The following is a 21,831-nucleotide window of genomic DNA, read 5'->3' as shown; positions in this document are numbered from 1 at the left end:
AGCACTGATAATGCTCATGCATATCTGTTATAAACCAATAAGGTGCTTGATATTCACATAAAAGGTAAGGAAATTGCTTTGTTTTTCTCCCACGTGAGCACATTAGGTTATGTTTAAGGATTCTGAAAGACTTGAGGTTAAGATTAACTCTACCATGTCCGTTTCAAACGGGGCTATTCATTTCACGAGCCTCTTATACTGTAGGTGGCCCGCTTCTCAAGATCAAGGTAAGAATTCAACTTGTCCAAATAGTTCCAACTACAGTAGGGTGGAAGGAAACCGGGAACTTTCTAAAGCCCCAGGACCAGAGTTGTGCACCTCTGATACAAAGCGCGCAACTGCTTTCAAACAAAAAGGTAGAACTGTTAGGTAATCTATTTTCTAGCGATATTTATTCCTTTTTAACTATAAATAAAAGTGATTTGTTATGACCACGCCAGGCTCTGTTTTAAAGGGATCCTGCATCCTACCGTCTCGACAGCGTCGGCTTGATTATCAGTTTCAGTGCGAATACGACGCTGCGCCTTTTAAAGTTTCCGTGCTTAAATCGAGATAACTACTTGGGTCATTTTGAAAATTTGAAAACCAAACATCTTTAGCCCCCCTTTACGGATAGCGAAAAAACAGTTACGGATACGGATACTGAGAGAATCCTTATGTCTGTACGATTGATCTCCTTCCATTCCGCTTGTATGCCGAGTTGTATGCAGTCTTGTACTGCATGTGGGGTCTAACTAGTGCCGTCTCTTTAGCCTCAATTCCTAGTGAATAAATGAGTGTTGACTGTCCTTTCTTATGTTATGTTGTTATAACCTTAAAAATATACATATACCCTGTAAAGTGCCAACAAGTTTTGTTTTCCACTTGTCAAGTGTGAAATAAGTTTAGTTTAGTTTATCTGTACGTTAAATGGCAATTTTATATTGTACAACTATTTAATCGTTTATTGAACCTCGATTCTACAATTGTAAAGTATAATTTAATTAAAATTAACCATAACACAGACTGGAAGAGAAGAAATGGGCTTGAATTCTTTGATATGGCGTAGTCATAGAAATATTCTGTCCGGCTTTATAGCTACACGACTGCAGTGGAGTGGAAGGAAAATGCTGAAATATTTCTTCTTCTATTGCTTTTATGTTGTGTATAACCGTGGACTTCCATAATTATTTTCAAACTTTTTAGTTCGGAGGTGAATCAGACTATTGAAGCATTAATGTCAAAAGTCAGTAGCGAAATAATATTTGTCCAGTTCATTATACAACTCATTTGGGATGCGTGTTAGTAATGTAGCATTATCTGCTTGTAATTAGATTCACCTTCATTTCAGTAGTAATGTATAAAGGAACAGGAGAAAAGCAGACAACGCGAATATGAGTAGTCTTTTCTTTGCATACTGAAGCAGTTATTACTATAATTGCTGCTTACTGCACCAACACACATTCTAAATTAATATAATTATTGAGCCTCGTTAAGCTTTTAGTTCCATCCCAGTAGAAAATCACATGTAAAGAAAGTAGCATTGTGTTTCACTGTCTTCACAATAAACTGTGTGTTAGGCAATTATTTTATTGACAATCTAAAGGATTAATGGAAGTATAGTAAAATATTATCATAATTGAGTCATACTGTGACCATGTGGATTATGAGGCTCTCAACGGACCTAGGGATAACTGCATTCTATACCGAATTAAGATTATTAATATTAAAATTAAATGTAAAAAACTTTTCAGGTTCAGCGATGATCCCTTTTTTACTTCTGTGTGGCAAACATTTCGTTCACACACTATGCAGTTTTCGTTCAGCGCAAGTATCTGAAATCCATATAGTTGAAACCTAAATCCAACTCATGGGTTTCCCCCTCGGAAATACTACTGTAAATCTTTATTTGTGGCTTTATGCACTTCATCCAGTCATATAGAAGATAAGCCTTCGAAGTCATTACTCTAACCACGCAACACTAACTGGTAATTATCTCATCAGAATAACTAACTGCTTGTGAGATGTGACGGTTTTCATTGCGTAATTCACATTTCAGCCAATGTTGTGGAAAACCTTGATTAAACAATTAAATAAACGAAAACGAGGAGCAGAAGACTAGGTCCAAAGCACATCACTGGACTATTTATCTTAATTACAGATGTTGTGTTGGCCGCGCTTGACGTAAGCTTTTATTGTCAAGTTGATATAAATGCCTTGTGCTCCACGGTAGATCGACCTGCTAGATGCGTCTCTCAGGGAGGGAGAATCGAACCTGAGATCCCGGCGTTTCATTTTCGTGGAGAAAAAAAAAAAGCTGTTGAGCACCACAGTCCAGGCGCAGTAGGGACTTGTACATCTGCAGGCAGGTCTCGCTGTTCCGGTGCAATGGTAAGAAAAGTTATTTTTTCCACTGTATAAACCAGAAAAATGTTCATTAAGAACTGGTTATTTGGAACAAACGCGCCAAACTATTCTTTCCGTCTTAGAAACCCAGGGCAACATTTCTGTGGACTTGTACTTTTGCGATTATCTTTATTGTGATGGAATCTCCTTCAGCTTCAAAGACACCGGTATGCATATGACTTCTTCTTCTTTTCCTTTCCTGCTTCACGACTGTAACTTAACAATTAAACTGTTTATGATCTCAACAGAATAAGATGAATTCTAGAAACTGGGGCCCACAGTCCATGATGTACCTTAAAGGAAAATGTAAGTTTTTTATTTTATTGTCAAAACCGAAAAAAAAAATCACTCATCTGGCTTGCTAAGGATGTGTTTGTTTTATCAAAGTATTTTCAGCTAAGAAGAGTACCATAGAACAATGTAGGCACTGCAAATGTACAATAGTTTTCATATAATATTTTTTTCTTTCTCAATAATGCAAAAGTAAAATATGTACTGAATATATGCTCATCGGCGTCTAACATCTGGAAGAATTTCTGTCTCCTCAGATTTATAACCAGCTCTTTTTTTGGGAGAAGTATGGAATTGATCCAGTCAAGGTTTCTGACTTATTTATCCTTTTTCCGTAGCTTTAAACTGTTGATAATTTCAAGAGACAAAAATCTGCTTGATTCTGGTCCCTACGGACTGAAGATGGAAACCACAGTTCATGCAGATGCAATACATTGCGTACTGTATGATAGAGGGTTTTCTTAAGGCGTACTCCTCGTACGGTGCTGTCAAATTAGCAGCTAATGTACTTTATAATAGAACACTCTTCACGCAATAACTGAATGTCTTACAGATGGGAGAAGATACGTTTCCGATTATGATGAAGATCAATTTGAGAAATTTGGGTTGAATAACTGGAACGCGCTTCTAAAAGGTATGTTTTGACGTGTTTGTTTCGGCAGAGTTTGGGTTACTTTTGTAACTGACGTACACTATAAATTCCACACTGAAAAGTAAAAAGAAGTTGATGTGTTTACGCCTTATTCCATTGTACTTTTTTAAACCTTGTCCCAGTTATGATAACTAGATGTATTTGGTATGTGTTAAAACCACGTGTTTCAATTAAAATATATGCCTTTGATTTAGTTTTCAAAAGATTTTTTTTCATACTCCTGGAACAGGTATCCTTTCTAATTGAGAGAAACTGATAGATTCTGTCTCCAGCTACTAGCATTCATTCCTATGTCCTGCAGTCATTATTAGTGTATATGAAACAGTTTATAAAAGCCAACTACAATAAAAATAATTTCAGAATTATCATTCAGAAAATATCATTCAAGTAGCTTATTACAAAATGTTTGCTTAAAAGTAAAAAACTTTTCCATGAAATGACAAGGCTTTTGTTTTATATGAACAGATTAGGTATCGTTAACTTGTACAACCAAGATAATAAATGAGTGGTTTTGTATTTTTTGCCATTTCTTTGTTGCTTGTATGTTTTTTTTTCTTGTTTGTATTTAAATTGCCTCTTTTATAATGCTTCTGAAAATGCTTGAATAGGTAGAGGCAATGCAGGGAAGAGTTTTGGTGCTAAGTGACATTTCTGTTCATACAGATGCAATCAGAAATGGCAAAACCTTGCAGCCACAAAAAAAAAAATCAGTGTATGAAACTAGAAAAAATGTATTGTTTGTACAAATGCCATGCCTTTATAAAAGCACTGTTTGTAAAATATGACAAAGTAGCTTTCTTCAGCAGTACAAATTAAGGTGTCAGAACAAAATGACCTGCTGCTACACCTGCTGAGCCCAATGAAATGACCTGTGCCCTTGGCTTTTACTGCAGGATACCAAAAATTAAGGCCAGTGGAGTATAAAAACATCAGAAGAATGCTGACAGCTGAAAAAGTAGAGATTCGGTACCTCGAGTAGCATAACAACAATAATGACTGATCTTCTGTCTTGTTGCTCGAAGTCAAGGACCTCACCAGTGGAGCTGCTGCTGCTCAGGGTCCTCACTCTGTGGATAAGCCTTGCCTGCCAGTCAGTCTTGGTCAGTTATGTGTTCATGTAAATCCATTTGCGGAATACGAACGGAACATCTGTACAGTGTAATTTGCAACACTTACTTTCAATTTGCTTTTTGTGTAATACATCATTTCTTCTATTGACACTGAATGTTGCACTTAAACTTAATGTGTTCTTGTCTGTTTAAGAGAACATTAACTGTAATGCTATTAAATAACATCCAAAACTGTGTCAAAAGCAAGAATATATAATGATTTATATACCCTGTTATGAAACGACATTTTAGCACATTTGGCTTGTTGGCACATTTAGCTTATTGAATACCTCATTCCTAGGCATGAGGACTCTCAGGTCCTGTTCAGATATATTCCTGCTTTGTAAGTTATGCTATTGTCCTATGGAGACTGTCCTGGCAAGAAAATACTTTATCAATATAAACTAATAAAGAATCCAATGTTGTGATTAAATGTGTGTTTATAGCTTTTCTGCTGTAAACAAATATGATGCGGAACAAAAACAACTGTGCCAAACAAAGAAAGAGGACCTGGTTGCACAAGATACTATCCATCCATTTTCTAACTCTTCTGTCCATTCAGGGTTGTGTGAGGAGCCAGAGCTGATCTCGGCAAGCAACGGGCACAAGGCAGGGAACACCCTGGAAGGACACCTGTCCATTGCAGGGCAGAAACACACACACACCAGGGCCAACTTTCCCAGAAGCTACAGAACTAGAATGTTTTTAAACTGTGGGAGGAAACTGGAGCACCCAGAGGAAACCCACATGAACATACAAACCACACAGATTGCACCCCAAGTCTGGAATTAAACCTTGTAACAGTAAATTATGTGGTCACAGTATCTTTCACTTTGAGTATAATGGCCATTTACCTCCCACCTTTCTGTGCAAGAGCAGTATTTTGATTTCATTTATGTCTAAACCTTCCTTAATTATGGAGTTAGAGTGGAAATTAGAAAGCAAAAGTTAAGCCTCCACTATGCTCATCTACGTACTGTAAAAATATGGCTAATCATCTCTTCATTCCCAGCATTCATCATTTTGCATTCCTCCCTCTGCCTTATCAACACCCTGCAGCAGTGGCTCCTCGGATCATTACGCTAAATCAGGCTGAGGGGGGATTTGAAGACGTCATCCTTAATTATGGTCTGGTTGTTGATTCCTGTGCGGAGGCAGTTAAAGCTCTATCTGCACTTTAACACCATCTGATCTCCAACCTCTTCAGCACACTTTCTTTAGAAATTTGGATTAAATTAAATGTATTTATTCAACCAGATAAAACTTTGACTACATCGTCTTACATTCAGTGGTGACCTGAAAAAGAAGCTTCATGAAATTAGGGTGCATTCAAAATGAAGGTGCACAGTACTCTTAATGTAGGAATTTGGAGATCAGTTGGAAAATATTGTGCTAAACACATGTACTGTATGACACACCTAGATTCCACCTGTATGCAGAATAACATAAGCAAAAGAGGCCAATTCTTTCAATGGGGCAAAGGCATGCAGTAATGTAAATGTTCATGGGCTTCAAAATGTCCAATTAAACACAGAATACATTCAAAGCGCTTTCAGAGCAGGGCTATGTGCTATTAGCCAGCTGCAGTGTCCTACTGTAGCGTAGAGCAAGCTACTGCACATTACAACCATCATGACTTGACTTCCCCATTACAATCATTAACCACTGATAGAGAGCAAGAATGGCTTTTAAGACAAACATTAAAGTTCAACACCAGAAAAACACTGTAGAAACACTTTGATTCACTGTATTGTATACAGTAAGATTCAGCTCTTTCAGAATACTAGCCACAAGCAAAGGTTTTGTTCAAGGCCATAAAACAAGTGATCTTGTAGGGCCCTGCAATTGGCACTGGTAGTTATTTTTTCCCCCAAATGATACAAAGCAAGTACTGTACAACAAGTACAAAATGATTAAAACTAGAACAATTCTTGTCTTTCCATTTTGCAAATATATATTGCATATGAGACTCTTCTTCAATGTAATACATTCAGGAATTACACCATTGCAATGAAACCAATTTTAATGTGAACATATCTTTCTAATAGTCTATATAACTTAAATCAATGACAGCTGTAAAAGTGTTTAGAAGAGGTGTAATTGTAGAGTACAAAGGTGCAAGGGATAAAGCAAGGAGATTATGGGTTTAAAAAATTGGAATATCTGAAACAATACTTCTTAACCATTTTAAACCTTGTGTACAACACATCACTTCGAGTTTCTACCAAGATTTTATGCTAAAACTTGTGTCTTTAAAGAATTAAGCCAATGCGATCTGAGTGTTTACTGTAGCACGCAGTTGCAGAAGTGAAACTGTTTCTTGGTTAACAATTTATCACTGCCTAGGCTGAAGGTGTAACTCAGTTGAAGCCAACCAATTGAAAAGCAGCAAGTCCATATTCGCCTTCATGGGTCTGAATATGCGCCGCTTATATTACATTTGGCAGAGGGGAAAAACAATTCGAGCAGCTGTTGAAGGTCATTCAGAAACTTTTCCGGGCAGCAAATAAGCAACGTTTGCACTCCGGCCTGCAAAGTAAAAGCTGTTAAGGAAGTTTAATCGCGTCTGAAGCCCGAAGGATCCAGTCATGTTGGGGTTAAATCATACCTTCAGACTCCTCGGAAGGACCCTGCGCCAGCAGATCACCCCTAAAGCCAGCATTACTTCAAAGCCTCCGAAGGAGGTTATAACTCCGGGGGTAAGTATCCTGCAGCACATTTTCAAGTGGAGAGCAGCAACACTTGGCTTCAAAAGGTGAAAATGCGGGTTTCTTAAATAACGTCACTGAATATTTGACTGGACGGGTTGTTAGGAGACCGTACAGGTGCAAAATCACCTACGATTCGTCATATGAACGAAATTAGTGTAGGAAGGTATTTTACCTAGACAAAAACTCCGTAATACTTTTATTACATTTTAATCTATACATAAAGAATACTATATTCGTGTAGCCCTACATAAATTCGTGTAATTTGTCTTTCCATTAGAGAATAAAGCTTCATCCTTTAATTGGTAATTCTAGGTAATACCAAGTAATAAAGTTGTTTAACTTTATTGGCCTGTTGTATGGGATCTCTTTATATTTCTCACACTGTTTAGAAGGAAAGTTATTGCACACTTCGATTCATGCTCTCTTTTGATGCCTTTCTGCAAAGTAATTTTATTTGAGAAATGAGCAAGAGCCGTTGAACTCGGCCGATAAGACGCCATTGTTCACGAAACTCCGTTCACGTAGATCATAAGTAAAAGGCCATCTGACAGTCATCGCAAACACATTTCTCTTTCACTTCATTGCGCTTTAACACACTGGATCCCTCCCTGCGTGCTTCCAAAAACATCCGCAAGTTTGTAATTGAATGGTTGCCTGTTGTCGCATTTGCTTTCGGTGCTTCCTGATGCCAAGCAACCTAACTCACGGAGAGCGTATTCTTGCAGTATTTGTCTGCTAGACCTCTGCAAATTAATGATGATTCAAAACATTACCATAATCATCTTCAAACATAATTATATGGGATATTTCAAATTTTAATATATAAATACTTATGCTTTCTGTATATTGTCTTAAGCATTAAAGCATGCCATTTGTTTAAGGAATAAAAGTTATTGCGTTATTAAGTTTTACACTGGGTAATATGAATATAAGATGATAAAGTATACTATCATTCCATCTTTTTTAACCCTTGGTGGCCATTCTAACAATATCTTAATTTAGAGAATCTTAATTTTGACGATACCTTACACATTACATTTAATCTCAAATTCCATGTTAGATTTGCTGTAATAATTTCATGCTCACTTTCATATATTTTGAAAAACTGCTGCGCGTATTCCAGGATATCTGTATTTGATTTGAGGATTTCTAACCATTCATCTGATGAAAAACATTGCTGCTGTTATTCATTTCATCCCTATTGTACTATTGCTGTAGTATGCTGTTGGTGGGCCCAAAGCATGAAGATTTCACTTATTCATCAATTGCAGGAACAAGCTGTTGCGCTGGTTGCTATGTTCATCGCCATCTTGGTGCCCTCTGGTTGGATTCTGTCTCACCTGGACGACTATAAGCGCCGGAAGTGATCTGTGAGGAGACTGATGTCCATTTGAAGACCAGCAGGCTTTACTGAGATTCATGCATTCCCCTGTCTGACGCCGAGGTGCTGAAGCACTAAAATGCTGAATTTATAATTAAAATCTCTTTAAATGATACTTGTGCCTGTCCTTATTCTAGATTATACAGTATTTCCTGAGCTCTTATAATTCTGAAGCATTGTGATAAACGGTAAAAGCTAATGGACTATGGATATTGATATTATTGTGGCTACGGTGAGTCTGGCCGATAAGTAATCTTTGTTAAAACCCATTTTGCAACAGAAATGTTACAGTTTAATGATCTAAGAAATTTTCTCATTAGCTTTCAGATTTTGGAGAAATATGTAGCAACACATAAAAAAGTTGTAGGAATAGATTTCTTTTGAATACATTTCTGGTGCTGTAAGGATTATCAATGTAAATGTTTCTTCATGTAATGCTTTAAAATGCTGGTCATAAAAAGAAGATTAAATGGATCAGACTGTTGTAAATGTTCAGTTTGCTTTAAAATTTGATTTTGAAGGGTTTTTTTTCAATTTGATAGTTTTTTTAAAACCAATGGCCCTTTTGTAAGTCTAATTTATGAGGATAATTCACACTATGGATTCCTATTTTCCCAGAGTAAAAAGATTTACATTAGTTTATTTACACCACCCTTTTTGGAAAGAATAAAAACATCTGTAATTGGCTTGCTTTCATGATAAGAACACAAAATGGCCTGTGATGAGTTAGAAAGCCCCCTGTATTACTGAATGAAGTTTACAGCTGCATTGCTTGTTGCTGGTTTTATTCATATTTATTCTTCAATTAAAAGCAGCTAAGATGTCTGCATTCTCACATTTCCATGAAGATGGTGCAGCTGTGCTATATTGTACATTACAAATGTACACATTATTGCATTTGGTCTAACTTGTCCTCAAGCCTGATTTAAATCTGCAATCTAACGAGATGTTTATTTACCCAATGTCCAACCACATAAGGTTAAATATTCTATCAACAAAATCTGGCATTTTGTTGGAGTGAAATAACAAAAAGGGCCATTTCCAAAGTGTACCATTTGTTTAGATTCATGTGATATCGATAGGACTGAGGATAAAGTAACTCAACACATTTTTGCTCACTGGGGTGTTCACAGCCAGCAATTTCTACCACGGACAGATCATACAACCGAACACAATTCAATTTGTCAACGACAGGTGCATGTTGTCCCTTGAGTGAACTGTCATCTACATCAGCCTGCCACTAGGGGCCACTAGAGCTCTCAAAGACTTCCTGATAAGTCACTTGGGTGTAATAGCTGTATTATTATAACACATTTTCCTGTGGGTTTTCATTGTGAATATAATGGCTGGTGTAGGGTGACTAGCAAGTTGTGTTTGTGATGTTGTTCTGAGAACTTGTGAGATGTCTGAGAAAGATTTTCTGTGGTTATTTAGCAAATTGCAAACACGAGCCTGGAGCCAAGACAGGGATTTTTCACAAAGGCCACCAACTGGGAGACCATGAGTCATGACACCTCATAACGATTGAAGGAGTGGTCCAGATCTGATGGGCAGGACATGACGGGTTAGTGCTACAGAGCTGCACACGTAGTGATTGATGGCAATCTGGCTGTATGATGCTACATTAATCAAGTTCTGGTATCCCACCTTCACCCCTTCCTTGGAAATCATTCTGACATTCCTACATTCTAGCAGGACAGCTGACATCATCACTCTCCTTACACACCAGAGAGATGAGGCTGCACACCTACCCACAATACCTGGAAGAATGTCTGTGCTTTCACAGACACTGTGAGTTTCAGTGTACAGAACCCATCCACCCAGCCAAGGCTGGGGTCTGTTACAAGATGTTAATCAGGTTAAGGAGCTTATGTTAAAATGTATGTACTGTAAGCTTTCAATAGTACATCAGTGTTACAAAAAAGAGTACCATTTTCCTGAGAAAAACCTCTGTGGATTTGTTTCATGTACACTAAGTATACAGTCAGTATACCCTCTGTAACTCAGTATTGTTTGCTTTTGACAGCTGGTTATGCAGGGACTAAAACTGTGGCACAAGGACCAGCAGCTTCTCACAGACAGCTGAGCACCAGAAGGTCATGCACAAAACTAGTCTCTTCTTTTTGCCCAGGGCCCTTGCAGTTTTTTTTCAGCTGCTTAATATGGATTTGTATTACTTTTATTAGCTCTCCCCACACTTCATGCCCTGTGGAGACTTGAAAGTCACGCCCATAGAAAAAGCCTACTAACTCTTAATGTGGACATCTGGCCTGGTGGGACTGCAGAAAAATGTCAAAAGACATAAGCCCGCAGAGTTAAGGACACCGTTTCTCTCCAAATGAGCCAGATGTTGATTGTGCACCACTAATATATATCACTTTCAAGGTGCATACTCTACAAAGCTTTTCTTTCTGTGAATGGAAAATAAAAACTTTGGAGTTGCATTACAAAGGTTTTCATTGTTGCAAAAAATTTGAGCTATTTTTCTATCAAAGGAAGCATTCTTCTAATGCAGTACATGAGCATGACTTACTTTACACAAAAAATAAATTTAATCCACAGGGGTTATATTAAAGCTTAAGGTATAAAACCCATGAAGCAATATAGATCTGAAAGCCAAGTGTTTCAAGTATTTAATGATAGCTTTAATCTTTATCATGTGTTTAAAGATAACTAGGTAAACAAGAATTCAGGTTGATTAGAGGCCATTAAGAGCTGCAATGTCTAGTAAACTCATCTTGATTGTGCTTGATCTCTCTTTCTCTTTTGTGAGCAGGGTGATATGTAGAGTACTTTGGTATTAAACAGTACAGGTAATCCAATGAGTGTATATTTACAACTGTCTGGACATTTCACATTACAAAGTGTTCAATGAAATGAATACACAAAAAAATAGGTTAAATATGTTCACACAGAAAAAACTAATCCATTACCTAATTACAATTTATATGTTCTTTAATACTAAAGTTTTTTTTTACAGAAAATAAATAAAGGGGTTTACTACTGCTCTCTAGATTTTAATATAATCCCACTGCACTCACAAAACCTGAAGTCCAGTAGGTTTTACAGACATATTTGAAGGTGTCTGCTAATTCAATTCTGAAAACAAGGCCAAGAATATTTTTCCATATAAGTGTATATGCCCTTCAATAAAAAGAAATCAGTCATCATACATTCTTGAGGAGTGGAGTAAACGTTCACGTTATTTGAAAAGTTATTTGGCTATTAGATGCTTTATTGATTTATCAATATAAAATTCTCATAGCTTAGAGCTAAAAAATGTAGCATCTGCAGGCCAACCATAGTACTCATTCACAGATCTGAACATCTTTCATACAGTATAACACAGACTACTACGACTTTGGAAAACATGCATACATTTTATTTGATTTTGAAAATGTGTTCTAAAACCGACAGACTGTTTTCCAGTGAATAAAAAGCCCGGAGCAGAGAGAGATTGGGTGCTCTCTGAGCATGGGCAGGATAATGCAGCCCAGCCTGGCAGGAAAAAAAAACACTAATGACTTTGCTCAGAAGACCAGCATCTGACTGTAAAGTTTGTGTCTTATGTTTTAAAACCTTTAAAAAAAGATTAAAATTTCTCCTGCGGCACAGAAGAAAGATCTATTTTAAAAATGTATCTTTCGATCAAAGGTCATTCATTTTTAGTGTGTGAAAAAAGTTTAAAAATGGAGTGCACAAACTCTTTCATTTTTTTCTCCTGCCATGTCATCACTGTGCTGGTAGCTTTCTTCTGTGGCCCCTACTGCGTGGAACAGGAGCTGGGATGACAGGCTGCCATGCAGAGCCTGATTAACCCATGAGAGAACAAGGTGCTCTTCAACACATGAATGGAAGATGACCATGAAAACCCAGCAAATGATGATGAACCAATCTGCTCAGCACAACTGCTGCAGAACATCTTCCATGACGATTCAGATGTGCCACTCATTTTTTTTAAAGTCAAAAAAATTATGAAGATAAAATTAATGGCATGGTTGAATGGGCTTATTTTATTGGGTCTAAACACCAGTAATTCTGAGTATTATCAATTCAGTCACTGTATTAGTTTTTGTCTGTGATACTTTGATCATGTACAGTATAAAAAGCAATAATATTACATGATGTGAATTGACAGTTTATGCAGCTTTTGTTTCTTTCCACAAACCCAAATATGAAACAGGGAAGTGATGATTTACATTGTGCAGTTTGGTGGTTTAGGATATGGCTGTCCTCGGTAAATTACAGTATTACATAAAACTATTGTGGAAATCAATTCTCCTTGAGAATGCAAAACAAAAAAAAAAATGAGTATGGTCCAGAAGATGGTTTTGTAAGGAACACATTAAAAATTAAAAATAACAAAGCCATATTATGGCACCCAAAGTATTATATAAAACAAACCTTGAAGAGGTCCTCTTATTTTATCTGGTACTGAGTGCTGCTGTTCTTTATCACTTAAAGTCACTATTCCAAAACATAAAAACTGTATGAGAGAATTCCCATATAGTTTTTTTTTTAAAAAAACACCCCAAGATGCCATGATGCAGGTTATTGACAACACACAATATCTTCCCAGGATGCTTAGCTGCCTTATGTCAAGATGTCATGGGCCTGGCTCTCCACCAGCATGGCCATGTCCTTCACATCTCCACACCACAGGTCCAGCCGATCTTTCATCCCTTTAATCTGAAACACCACAACAGCTCATGAGTCCTCAGTCCCTGGACGGTAGGGACAACTTTACCCTTCTGCATTACTAATTATTTTATTATTAATAATGGTAGCTGTAAAAGATTCATGAAGGTTTGTTGTAACAAGTTGACTACTGCTGTGAATATATTCATCATTATTTTTGCAGGTCAAAGCTTTTGCATACTGATCTAGTAGTGCTAATAAAATCAAAGTACTGCTCACAAAACTGATCTTATTCACAATTCTACATTTTTCAATGAATGCAGGTAATAACTAAAAAGTTTAAAACTACACATACCATAATCTCATCGTGTGAAAAGTGGAAGTGATCTCATTGATAGACTGATCCCAGCAGGAACATTTTTAATACCAAGCCTGTTGTTCTTGTGCATTTGAAACATTGATTTAATAAATAATAACAGTTCAATCATTGTTATAGAACTCACACCTTGATAAAGGTTTTCATCGTCTTTGATTTCTCGCTGCAGCAAGAAAGTTGTTTATGACCATTCCTGGTGGTTATCATTCTTTGCTGCTACCTAATTTGTCTCGTGCTTCAATCCAGAGCTTCTTACATTTGCACCCATATATACTGCTGGGGATTGCTTACTGGAAGAATCCGGGTGAAGTACCCTGCTCAACGGTACCTGCCCATTTCCTGGACTTCTCATGAGGGAAGCACCTGTTGTCACGCCTTCTGGTGCCTTTTTAAAATCACTCTGTTCAGACCTACAACCTACTTACTCCTTGTGGAGTTGTTTTGCTGCTGAGATTCCCATTCAATGCGCATTGCGTATATTAGTTCTGTATTTCAGCACACTGTCCTGTGAACCTGCATTTTGCACTGTGCAAATTAGGTAACCTAGGCAGGACCTAATTTTTGTTCTATTTATAATTGTATTGCATTTTGTTACTGTAACCCTTGTAAGTTGACAGACAAGAATAACAGAGTGCACACACTGAACTCCACGAACTGCTGAGAGAAAATGCTCACACCCTCAGAGCCACTGGAGAAGTGAGACTTTTGCCCTTTCTAACCTGTTGCAGGTCCAGGACTCTCGGTTGCACCCAGGTCATGTGAACTCTCCGATCCACCTCATCAATGTTGCCTTTTATCAGCCCTACGGACAGTGCTTTCATCACAAGGAGCTCCACCTGAGAAAGGAAAAATATACCCAGAGCTGTTAATTTAACAAGTTTAATAACTAAAAACTTGACAAGATGATTTGCATTTTTCTAGGAGCTCAGAATCTATTAATTGCAATTACAATTAAAATCCAATCGAACAGATGTTTTTATTATATCCCACACATGTAAAGCTATCAAAAAGAATGGAAGTATTAAAACCACCCAGCTAATTTGGCAGTTTGACCAATTAAGCTGCTGAATTCCTACTTGGAGCAGAAACAGAGTTAGATGCTTCCAAGAAAAAGGAAAACCTATTTTTGAAGAATGACATCTTACATCCTAGATTTCCTGAGACAAACAGGTTCTGTAACTTCTTGTCCATAACATGAACTTAATTCAGCAATTATGATGAAAGTGATTTAACAGAAATCACTGTGCTCTGAAGAACTGGAGTGGTCCATCTCTGCCTTCTGACTATATAGTTAAAACTTTATAATGAAAAATAGTCACACAACTCTAGCTGTAACTGGATCACTGCAGATCAGCAACATTGAGCTGGAGAAAAAGGTGGAAGAATGTATTTAAAGTCCCACTGCCAAAGAGTTCTCCAGCGTTTAAGATCTGCTCCTTTGAAAAAGACAGGAAAGCTGCTTGTATCCAAAATGTTTATAGGATTTTTAATGAGGTCTACCACTGCCTATAAGTACTACTTACAACTATTAAACAGAACAAACTGTCAACTTTCTTCTCCTGCAGAGTTCAAGAAAAAGCACACCTTGACAGTGACTGAACAATTCATGTTAGCTCTCATACTGTATATACCCTTACAGAGTAAAACTGCAATGACTCTAAAAGACTGCTGAAAAAAAAAGTTTTTTTTAGGTCTTTTCTTTTTGTTTCCTGAATTTTCATGACGTTCAAAAATAGTCCAGGGTGTAAAATAGGCAACCTGCCTCATCAAGTGGAATTTGGGCACTCTGGGCAATTTCTTCAAATGTCAGCTGTCTGTGATTGGCTGGACGGGTAAAAGTCATCTAGAAGAAAAACAAACATCACTCATCATTCCTACCACTGCTATACAACACCATGTGGACAGACCAACTTTAAAATGTTAACTTAGGTCTTACAAACATTACTCTTCCTAATTGTATATATAGAAAAACAGTCTTTGAATGCTTATTTTAGTATAAGTATTTTGTTTCCACTGCATTTCTTCACACTGCTTCTCCACACAACTGATTTCAGGGACCCGTGTCATGACAATATCAATTTCTCTTTAGAAATACATGCCAATTGCTTCCAGAAAGCAAAACTAAACTTTTAGTACTCAAATGTAGGGAAAACGTTCTAAGCCTTAACTTAAGCCTTAAGCCTTAACCGTCTGAGGTGATCAGAGAAAAGCCAACACAGCTGTCACACCCTCTTTCAAAGGTTCACAACCAGCCCCATCACAACTTACCTCCATTACACACAGCAGCTGGATCTTCTTCATCAGCCTGGACTCCTGGGCGGCAAGATCGGGCTGTGAACAAGCCACAGTTACATTTCCAACGTGTCAGGAAAGCAGCTATTGTACAGCCCACTGCCTGTCCCACAGTTTCTTAATAGGAGAAAGAACTCTCTCATCTCGGTTTCTTACTCTACCAGTTGAAAAAAAATCTTCCTCGATTTCCCCAGTGGCACTGGCTGGGTCCCAGAAAAACTTTATAACAAATCAGACAAAGGCTTTCAGATGATCAGTCTGGTGGTTTTGTTCAATTAGCGTCATACCCAAAGCTTCTTTAATTGGGGAAACGTATTTCTGGGTGGTTGTAATATATATATATTTTAGTTTTTTGCTGAAAGCATGCCTGGGGGTTATAGTACAAAGACCCTCACCTGCTGTCCCCACGCTGATTTGAAACCCTGAAACTTCTCAACATTCCCACTGTTGAAAGCGTACAGCGTGTCTATCAACCACTGCTTGTCTGTGCTCCTCAGGGACTCCAGTACTGGATGCATCAGCTGGACAAGACAACACAGTTACCAGCAATTTGAGAGTTTCTCCAGCAAAACAATTTCAGTGTAGATATAAATGTTCTTAAAAAGGCCTGATTTTTAAGATTAGCCCCTTTCACTTCAACAACTAATTTAAATAACAGTTTCTGAAGGCTATTAACTGGCCTTGCGAGCTGCCTGTCTTTACCAAGCCTAAGTAATATGAACATTAGCTACAAATTCTATGTGTTTCAGGCAAGTTGTAACTTACAAGCTCTCCAAAATTGTACACCCCTTCTCCCAAGAGCCCAGCCAGCCCCAGGGTGAAGGCTCTTTCCTGCTGCTCGGCCTCTGGAAGACCAAACCAAACACGCAGTTATTTTACTGGAACAGTAAGCAAGATGCTGAGGGATGACATTCTAATTAGAAACATGACAGGAACATGGACAATATGCTGTATTAGAAGTTTCATAGTTTGTACTCAAGACCACAATACATTACACAGCAGAATCATGAAGATAAAGACTTGGACACAACTCTACCTCCAATAAGAGTATATGTCATGACACCCTCTTTTCCTGTCAACTTCACATTTTCTGAAGGATCCACAATTAAATATTTAAACATTTTAAGATAATCTATAAAACATCCTATTTTAATTGGAGAATATAACCGAAATTAAGACATTTTGTGATGACAGGTCTTTTGTTATGTCCCAAATTAACCATTCATCCAATTTCTAATTGCTTTATCCAACTCAGGGTCCTGGGAGGAGCTGGAGACTATTGTGGAAAGCATGTAATTAATGTCCCAAATTACAGTTACATTTTCTGGTCTACTGTAGTGTTTATTTTTATAAGTGAAGCTTGTTCAAAATATTACTTCACGGCTTTAACAAAAGAGGGTCTAGATTCTACAGCACTCCATCTCTCAAACAAATGTATTATCTGACAGTTCCCTCATTATATTACCTGCAGGTACTTCTGATGACACACACAATATTATATAGCATGACTGCACCTATATGACAGACTTGCTACTGCCATAAGCTCAGATTTACATTTTCTGTCAAGAGATGCTAAAAAATGTGCATGGTGCTGTATGTTACCTGGCAAGTCCTTGGCATCTACACAGCCCAGGTAGCGCAGAGCATCTTTGTAGTAGGATGCATGATTCCCTATGATGCGGTAGTATTTACTGGAGAGATCATAAAACCGCCCATGGACTGATGTCACCCCAGGCAAGTTATTCAGCATTTCTTCAACCTCTTCGATTAACTTCTACACACAAAGCATATATGGATGGTTACACACACAAACACACTGACAGAGTATTGGAATCCTGCATCTTAAATTACTTAGAACATCACTTGTCAGAATGAATGAGTAATCAATTAATTTAAAGGTATAACCAACAGGATTCATAAATAGTATTTAATTCACTAAACTAGAGAATAATCTCATACAATGTGCCAGTAATTGTACTCCTACAATTATGATTATTTTCAAAAAGTTGACACAGTCAAATAAGAACTGAAATATCATAAATACAGTGAGAAAAACACTGAAATGCTCAGGGAAAGGATATTGTACCTCAGGTTATTTTTCAGTAATGGGAGTGTTGTTGTTTTTTTTAATGCATTCAGAATTACTAACTGTATGTAAGATTTTTTACCTTTGTCGCTGGAAGGTCATTTATTTCCAGCTTCAGACTTCCGATGGCTGTCTTACAGAGAATTACAGCTTCATCACTGCTTTTGACCTGAAACAAATATAATGGAGCAAACATTACGAGGTTCTGTTTATGGGGTTCTGGTGTCTATGAATTTATGTTGAAAATCCTACTATGTAAAAGCCCCTGTCTTAGCCCAATTTTGTTGGTATCCATACATAAACCTAGCCTCAGAACTCTGGAAGAACAGGCCACTTTAGTACTTAGCCTATCACACTGTAGCACTTAGAAAACAGCAGCGCTATTGGCCTGTGAATAAGGAGGACATCACAGAAATGGCACACAGGTCTTTAGTCATGCTTTTAGTTATTTGGAATGTAACAGATGCAAATTTGTAAATCACAGCTGGTTCAGAGCTTCGCTCTTACCTTCTCCTTTGTCTTCTCTAGGAAACTAATGGCAACATTGGGATCTTAATTGGAAAAAGAAAAAAGTGTTTAGTGGCAGAATCCTTTCATTTAATTTGCAGCTACGACACAGGAACGTCTTCTAGCTTTCAAGAGCACAACTGGGATTCAAAAAAGCCCCCAAAATTATTAACAGAAATTGTGCTGTCTTTTCAGTAGTTCAAGGAGAAGAGGCGCTCATACAGGATGAGTCTTAGATTCCAGATGTTGCTGGCTCAAAGCAACTAGGGTATTAGCTACCTCTAAATCAGGATTCCCCACATATTGATCCACAACTGACCAAGTGCTACTAGAGGTTCTTCGGCTTGCCATGCAACACTGAGTCCTGGGACTGGCTGGGCATCTATGAGCTCGTATGACAGGTGGAGATATACTACCTCTCCTGTAAAGCAATGTGCAGCTTGCAGATTGTCAAATGATGAATAACTGCAACAGGTAAACAATTTCTCATCCTTACCATGCAGTGTAGTACATGGGGTTCATAAGCACCAGTTGGAAATAAATACAATTGGTCAGGTATAAAAAGGAAAATAGGGAAATATAAACAGAACATTAAAATAATTATTAAGTCCTGGAATGTTAGTGGAATCCTAATGATCTTTCTTATGTTCTTACCTGTCATTTGTCTTGCCACATGGAGAATAATTTCTACAAGGGATAATGGATTGATTCTGAAAGGAAAATAAACAACATTAACAGTCCCAATACAAACAAATCCATTGTATTTCTGTACAGTGTACCATCCGATATTTGTTCCTTTCTAAAGGTTTTGCTTTTTGAGATGCTTGCTTTCTACACACTTTATATCGAAGGGGATAAAACTCTGCATTGTAGAGTACACAGATGGACTGTCATTTGTTAACTGCTTCGGAATAGATGAAGCAAGACTTACCTGTGTTCAAAGTCACTGATGAAATTCTCATACAGCTGTAAGGGAAAGAAGACAGGGGTGTATCAGAACTCACACTAAGGACTGTCACAGTCAACAGCACAGAGGCAGGAAATCCAACTTGTGGCTTTGTGAATGGAAGAAAAACTGAGTTATACATCACCTTTCATTAAACTGTTTCAATCCTGTTATTCTTAATAAGAAATAAATAAGTGAAATCACTGAAATACAGAGAGCTATTAATGTTCTTTAAGAACCGACTTGTTTTTAGAAATAAAGATTGCTGGTCCTTGACGTAGCATCTCACCTTGAGTAAGCCATCTCCAGCAGCAAAGCAAGGGTTCTGCACAAACACTGTCAGTTTGAGTGTCAGCTGGTGCCACAGCCTAGACATTTCCAAAGAAACAGAACTGATTAGAACCTCATGTACCGTAATCACCTGCAACACAAACACACCTCTATTAAGGAACAGTGATCAATTAAATCCATATGTCCAGCTTGAAGACATGGGAAGGAAAGCAAATTTCTAAAGCAGCTGAAATAAACCTTTGAAGTCTAAAGTTTGCCATCTCCAGCTTCACCGGATCAGAGTGAAAGTGCAAATAATGTTTGACTGGCTGCTCCCCTAAAAGCACAGAGGTAATCTGGTTTTCTTATCATCTGTGCTCAGTTTGTCATCATCAGAACTAATTGTTCAATCAATTGTCTTTACAGTCACCAGTATCAGTGAAAGTTGTTTCAGTTTCCAGACTTGATGCCGTGCCCTGCTTCGGCAACTAAGTCTGAAGCCGTACCCAAAAAAATTTGTTGTAGCCTGCCTCTACAAGACAATTCTCTGTCTTATGCCATTCTGGAAACCTTTCTAGCAGCTCATATTTTTTATTTTTAGAAAATGTTAGGATTAAGCAGAACAACAAAGGAAAGAATAAAATAAATAACAAGATTAATAAAATGTCAATAAGGGTAGCACAACAAAGCTATCCGCTGTACCACAACACAATATTCTAAGTAGTGGAATTGCAGACAATGAGCACATTTTGGATATACAGAAAGAATACTGTTTGCTTTTTTTATGCCTTCTCTGTATCATCTTGGAAAGGACAGACAACTGCTATACTATCTCTTCCAAACACAGCTTTTTCTAGTTCAAAATCTCCCATGCGATATGCAGAGTGTGTTTTTGCCTGCACAAATCTCATTGCCGTTGCACCTCTAAATGTTAAACTTCATCTTCAAGCTGTCACCAGAACTCATCACTTTTGTCTATGTAGTATTAGTCTCTTGCTGCTGTTTTGGTGTCATGTCACTTCCTATAATTTTTTTGTATCTACAAATATAGTTTGCAGGCTATGCCCGAATCTATATTGTTAATTTATTAATACAGATCTCACTTTGGTGGTATCAAGTATCGTTTTTGCAAGCTAGCCAACGTACATTTAAAAGAGCTACAGTAGGTCTCTATCTTTTAACCCACCATTTTTTTTGCAGCAGAAGACTCACAGGGCTGTACAGTTGTTTTGTTCACCATTTTCTAAATAGATGTTGCTGTGAAATAGCCTGTCTAGGGGTCTTTAAAAACCGTCCCTCATTTCCTTAAATACAAGTTGGAAAATACCACCAGACACCAATTATTCATGAGACGAGCAGAATGAAAATGAATGGACCTTTACCATTTTGTCATCTTCTATTAACGGATTCTGAGATCATAGGGGATATCTTCAGTCTTTAGAGTCCCTTTATTGTTGTAGTAATTAAGAATGTGGCTCTGCTACAATATCCTTTATTCTCTTTGCTAATGTTTTTAAAACGTGCGAACACTATTTCAACGGTTTACTTACTAACTAAACTGTGTAGTTTAATCAACAATTTTAATAAAACACTGTACCTAAATCTTAAACAGTCGCTAAGTGAAAAGTGTAGCTATAGAAGATTCATTATCATCGTACTAAAGTCTCAAGGTACAGTCCAAGGAAAACCCTTGTGTATCGCTACACTTTCACCGCGATTCTGATTCATTACTGTGGACTGCAATAAGAGGTAACACTTTATTCAGAATGAATTTTTATTTCAGTTTAAAATCCCATTTTCACACTGCACTCTCAAGCGAAGGGCCTGTTCTGATGAGCTCTTTCTACCGGTTTCTGCTACATGACTCAGCGCATGTCTAACGAAAGACTGGATCAGTGCATTTTAATTTCTCTTACTTCTTGTTGTGCAGCTCTTCCAGCGTGTGCCACTCTGTGGCCAGTTCAGGAGTGGAGCTCCTGCTCTGCTGCTGTTTGAGGTACCCGATGACATCCTTCATTGCTACAGTCGAATCGTAACAATGTTACAAACTGTGAAAACGTCCGACAAGAAGAGTCCTGACCCCTCCAAACATACACACTGCTTCTGCAAAGCAAGCCGGGAATTGACCCGACCGCCATTGTTACCGTAGTCCTTCTAATGGACGGGCAGCTGTCCACCTCACTGACT

General features: G+C 37.7%; 3 protein-coding genes across 3 annotated transcripts; 2 read left to right on the top strand and 1 right to left on the bottom strand.

The window, feature by feature from the left end:
• Positions 1–1,590: 1,590 nt before the first annotated feature.
• On the top strand, positions 1,591–4,307 carry LOC148819431 (spexin prohormone 2). The gene is made up of 5 exons (XM_088935189.1): positions 1,591–1,596; positions 2,469–2,552; positions 2,634–2,691; positions 3,230–3,310; positions 4,222–4,307. The coding sequence occupies exons 1-5, from the start codon at positions 1,591–1,593 to the stop codon at positions 4,305–4,307; spliced, it is 315 nt and encodes a 104-aa protein (XP_088791315.1).
• A 2,557-nt stretch (positions 4,308–6,864) lies between these two features.
• cox8b (cytochrome c oxidase subunit 8B) lies at positions 6,865–8,642 on the top strand. Its single transcript, XM_088934942.1, has 2 exons — positions 6,865–7,136; positions 8,420–8,642. The coding sequence occupies exons 1-2, from the start codon at positions 7,026–7,028 to the stop codon at positions 8,513–8,515; spliced, it is 207 nt and encodes a 68-aa protein (XP_088791068.1). The 5' UTR covers positions 6,865–7,025; the 3' UTR covers positions 8,516–8,642.
• A 3,247-nt stretch (positions 8,643–11,889) lies between these two features.
• On the bottom strand, positions 11,890–21,788 carry psmd13 (proteasome 26S subunit, non-ATPase 13). Its single transcript, XM_088934802.1, has 13 exons — positions 21,561–21,788; positions 19,664–19,742; positions 19,360–19,394; positions 19,083–19,138; positions 18,429–18,472; positions 18,004–18,090; positions 17,438–17,609; positions 16,601–16,680; positions 16,231–16,356; positions 15,812–15,874; positions 15,306–15,386; positions 14,263–14,379; positions 11,890–13,218 (listed from the first exon to the last, which is right to left on the bottom strand). Exons 1-13 carry the CDS (start codon positions 21,659–21,661, stop codon positions 13,123–13,125), a joined length of 1,137 nt encoding a protein of 378 aa, XP_088790928.1. The 5' UTR covers positions 21,662–21,788; the 3' UTR covers positions 11,890–13,122.
• Positions 21,789–21,831: the final 43 nt, after the last annotated feature.

The sequence above is a fragment of the Atractosteus spatula genome, chromosome 16, assembly GCF_055471065.1.
Source record: "Atractosteus spatula isolate fAtrSpa1 chromosome 16, fAtrSpa1.hap1, whole genome shotgun sequence".
Classification (NCBI taxonomy): domain Eukaryota; kingdom Metazoa; phylum Chordata; class Actinopteri; order Semionotiformes; family Lepisosteidae; genus Atractosteus; species Atractosteus spatula.
This window is presented reverse-complemented; position numbering and strand designations above follow the sequence as displayed.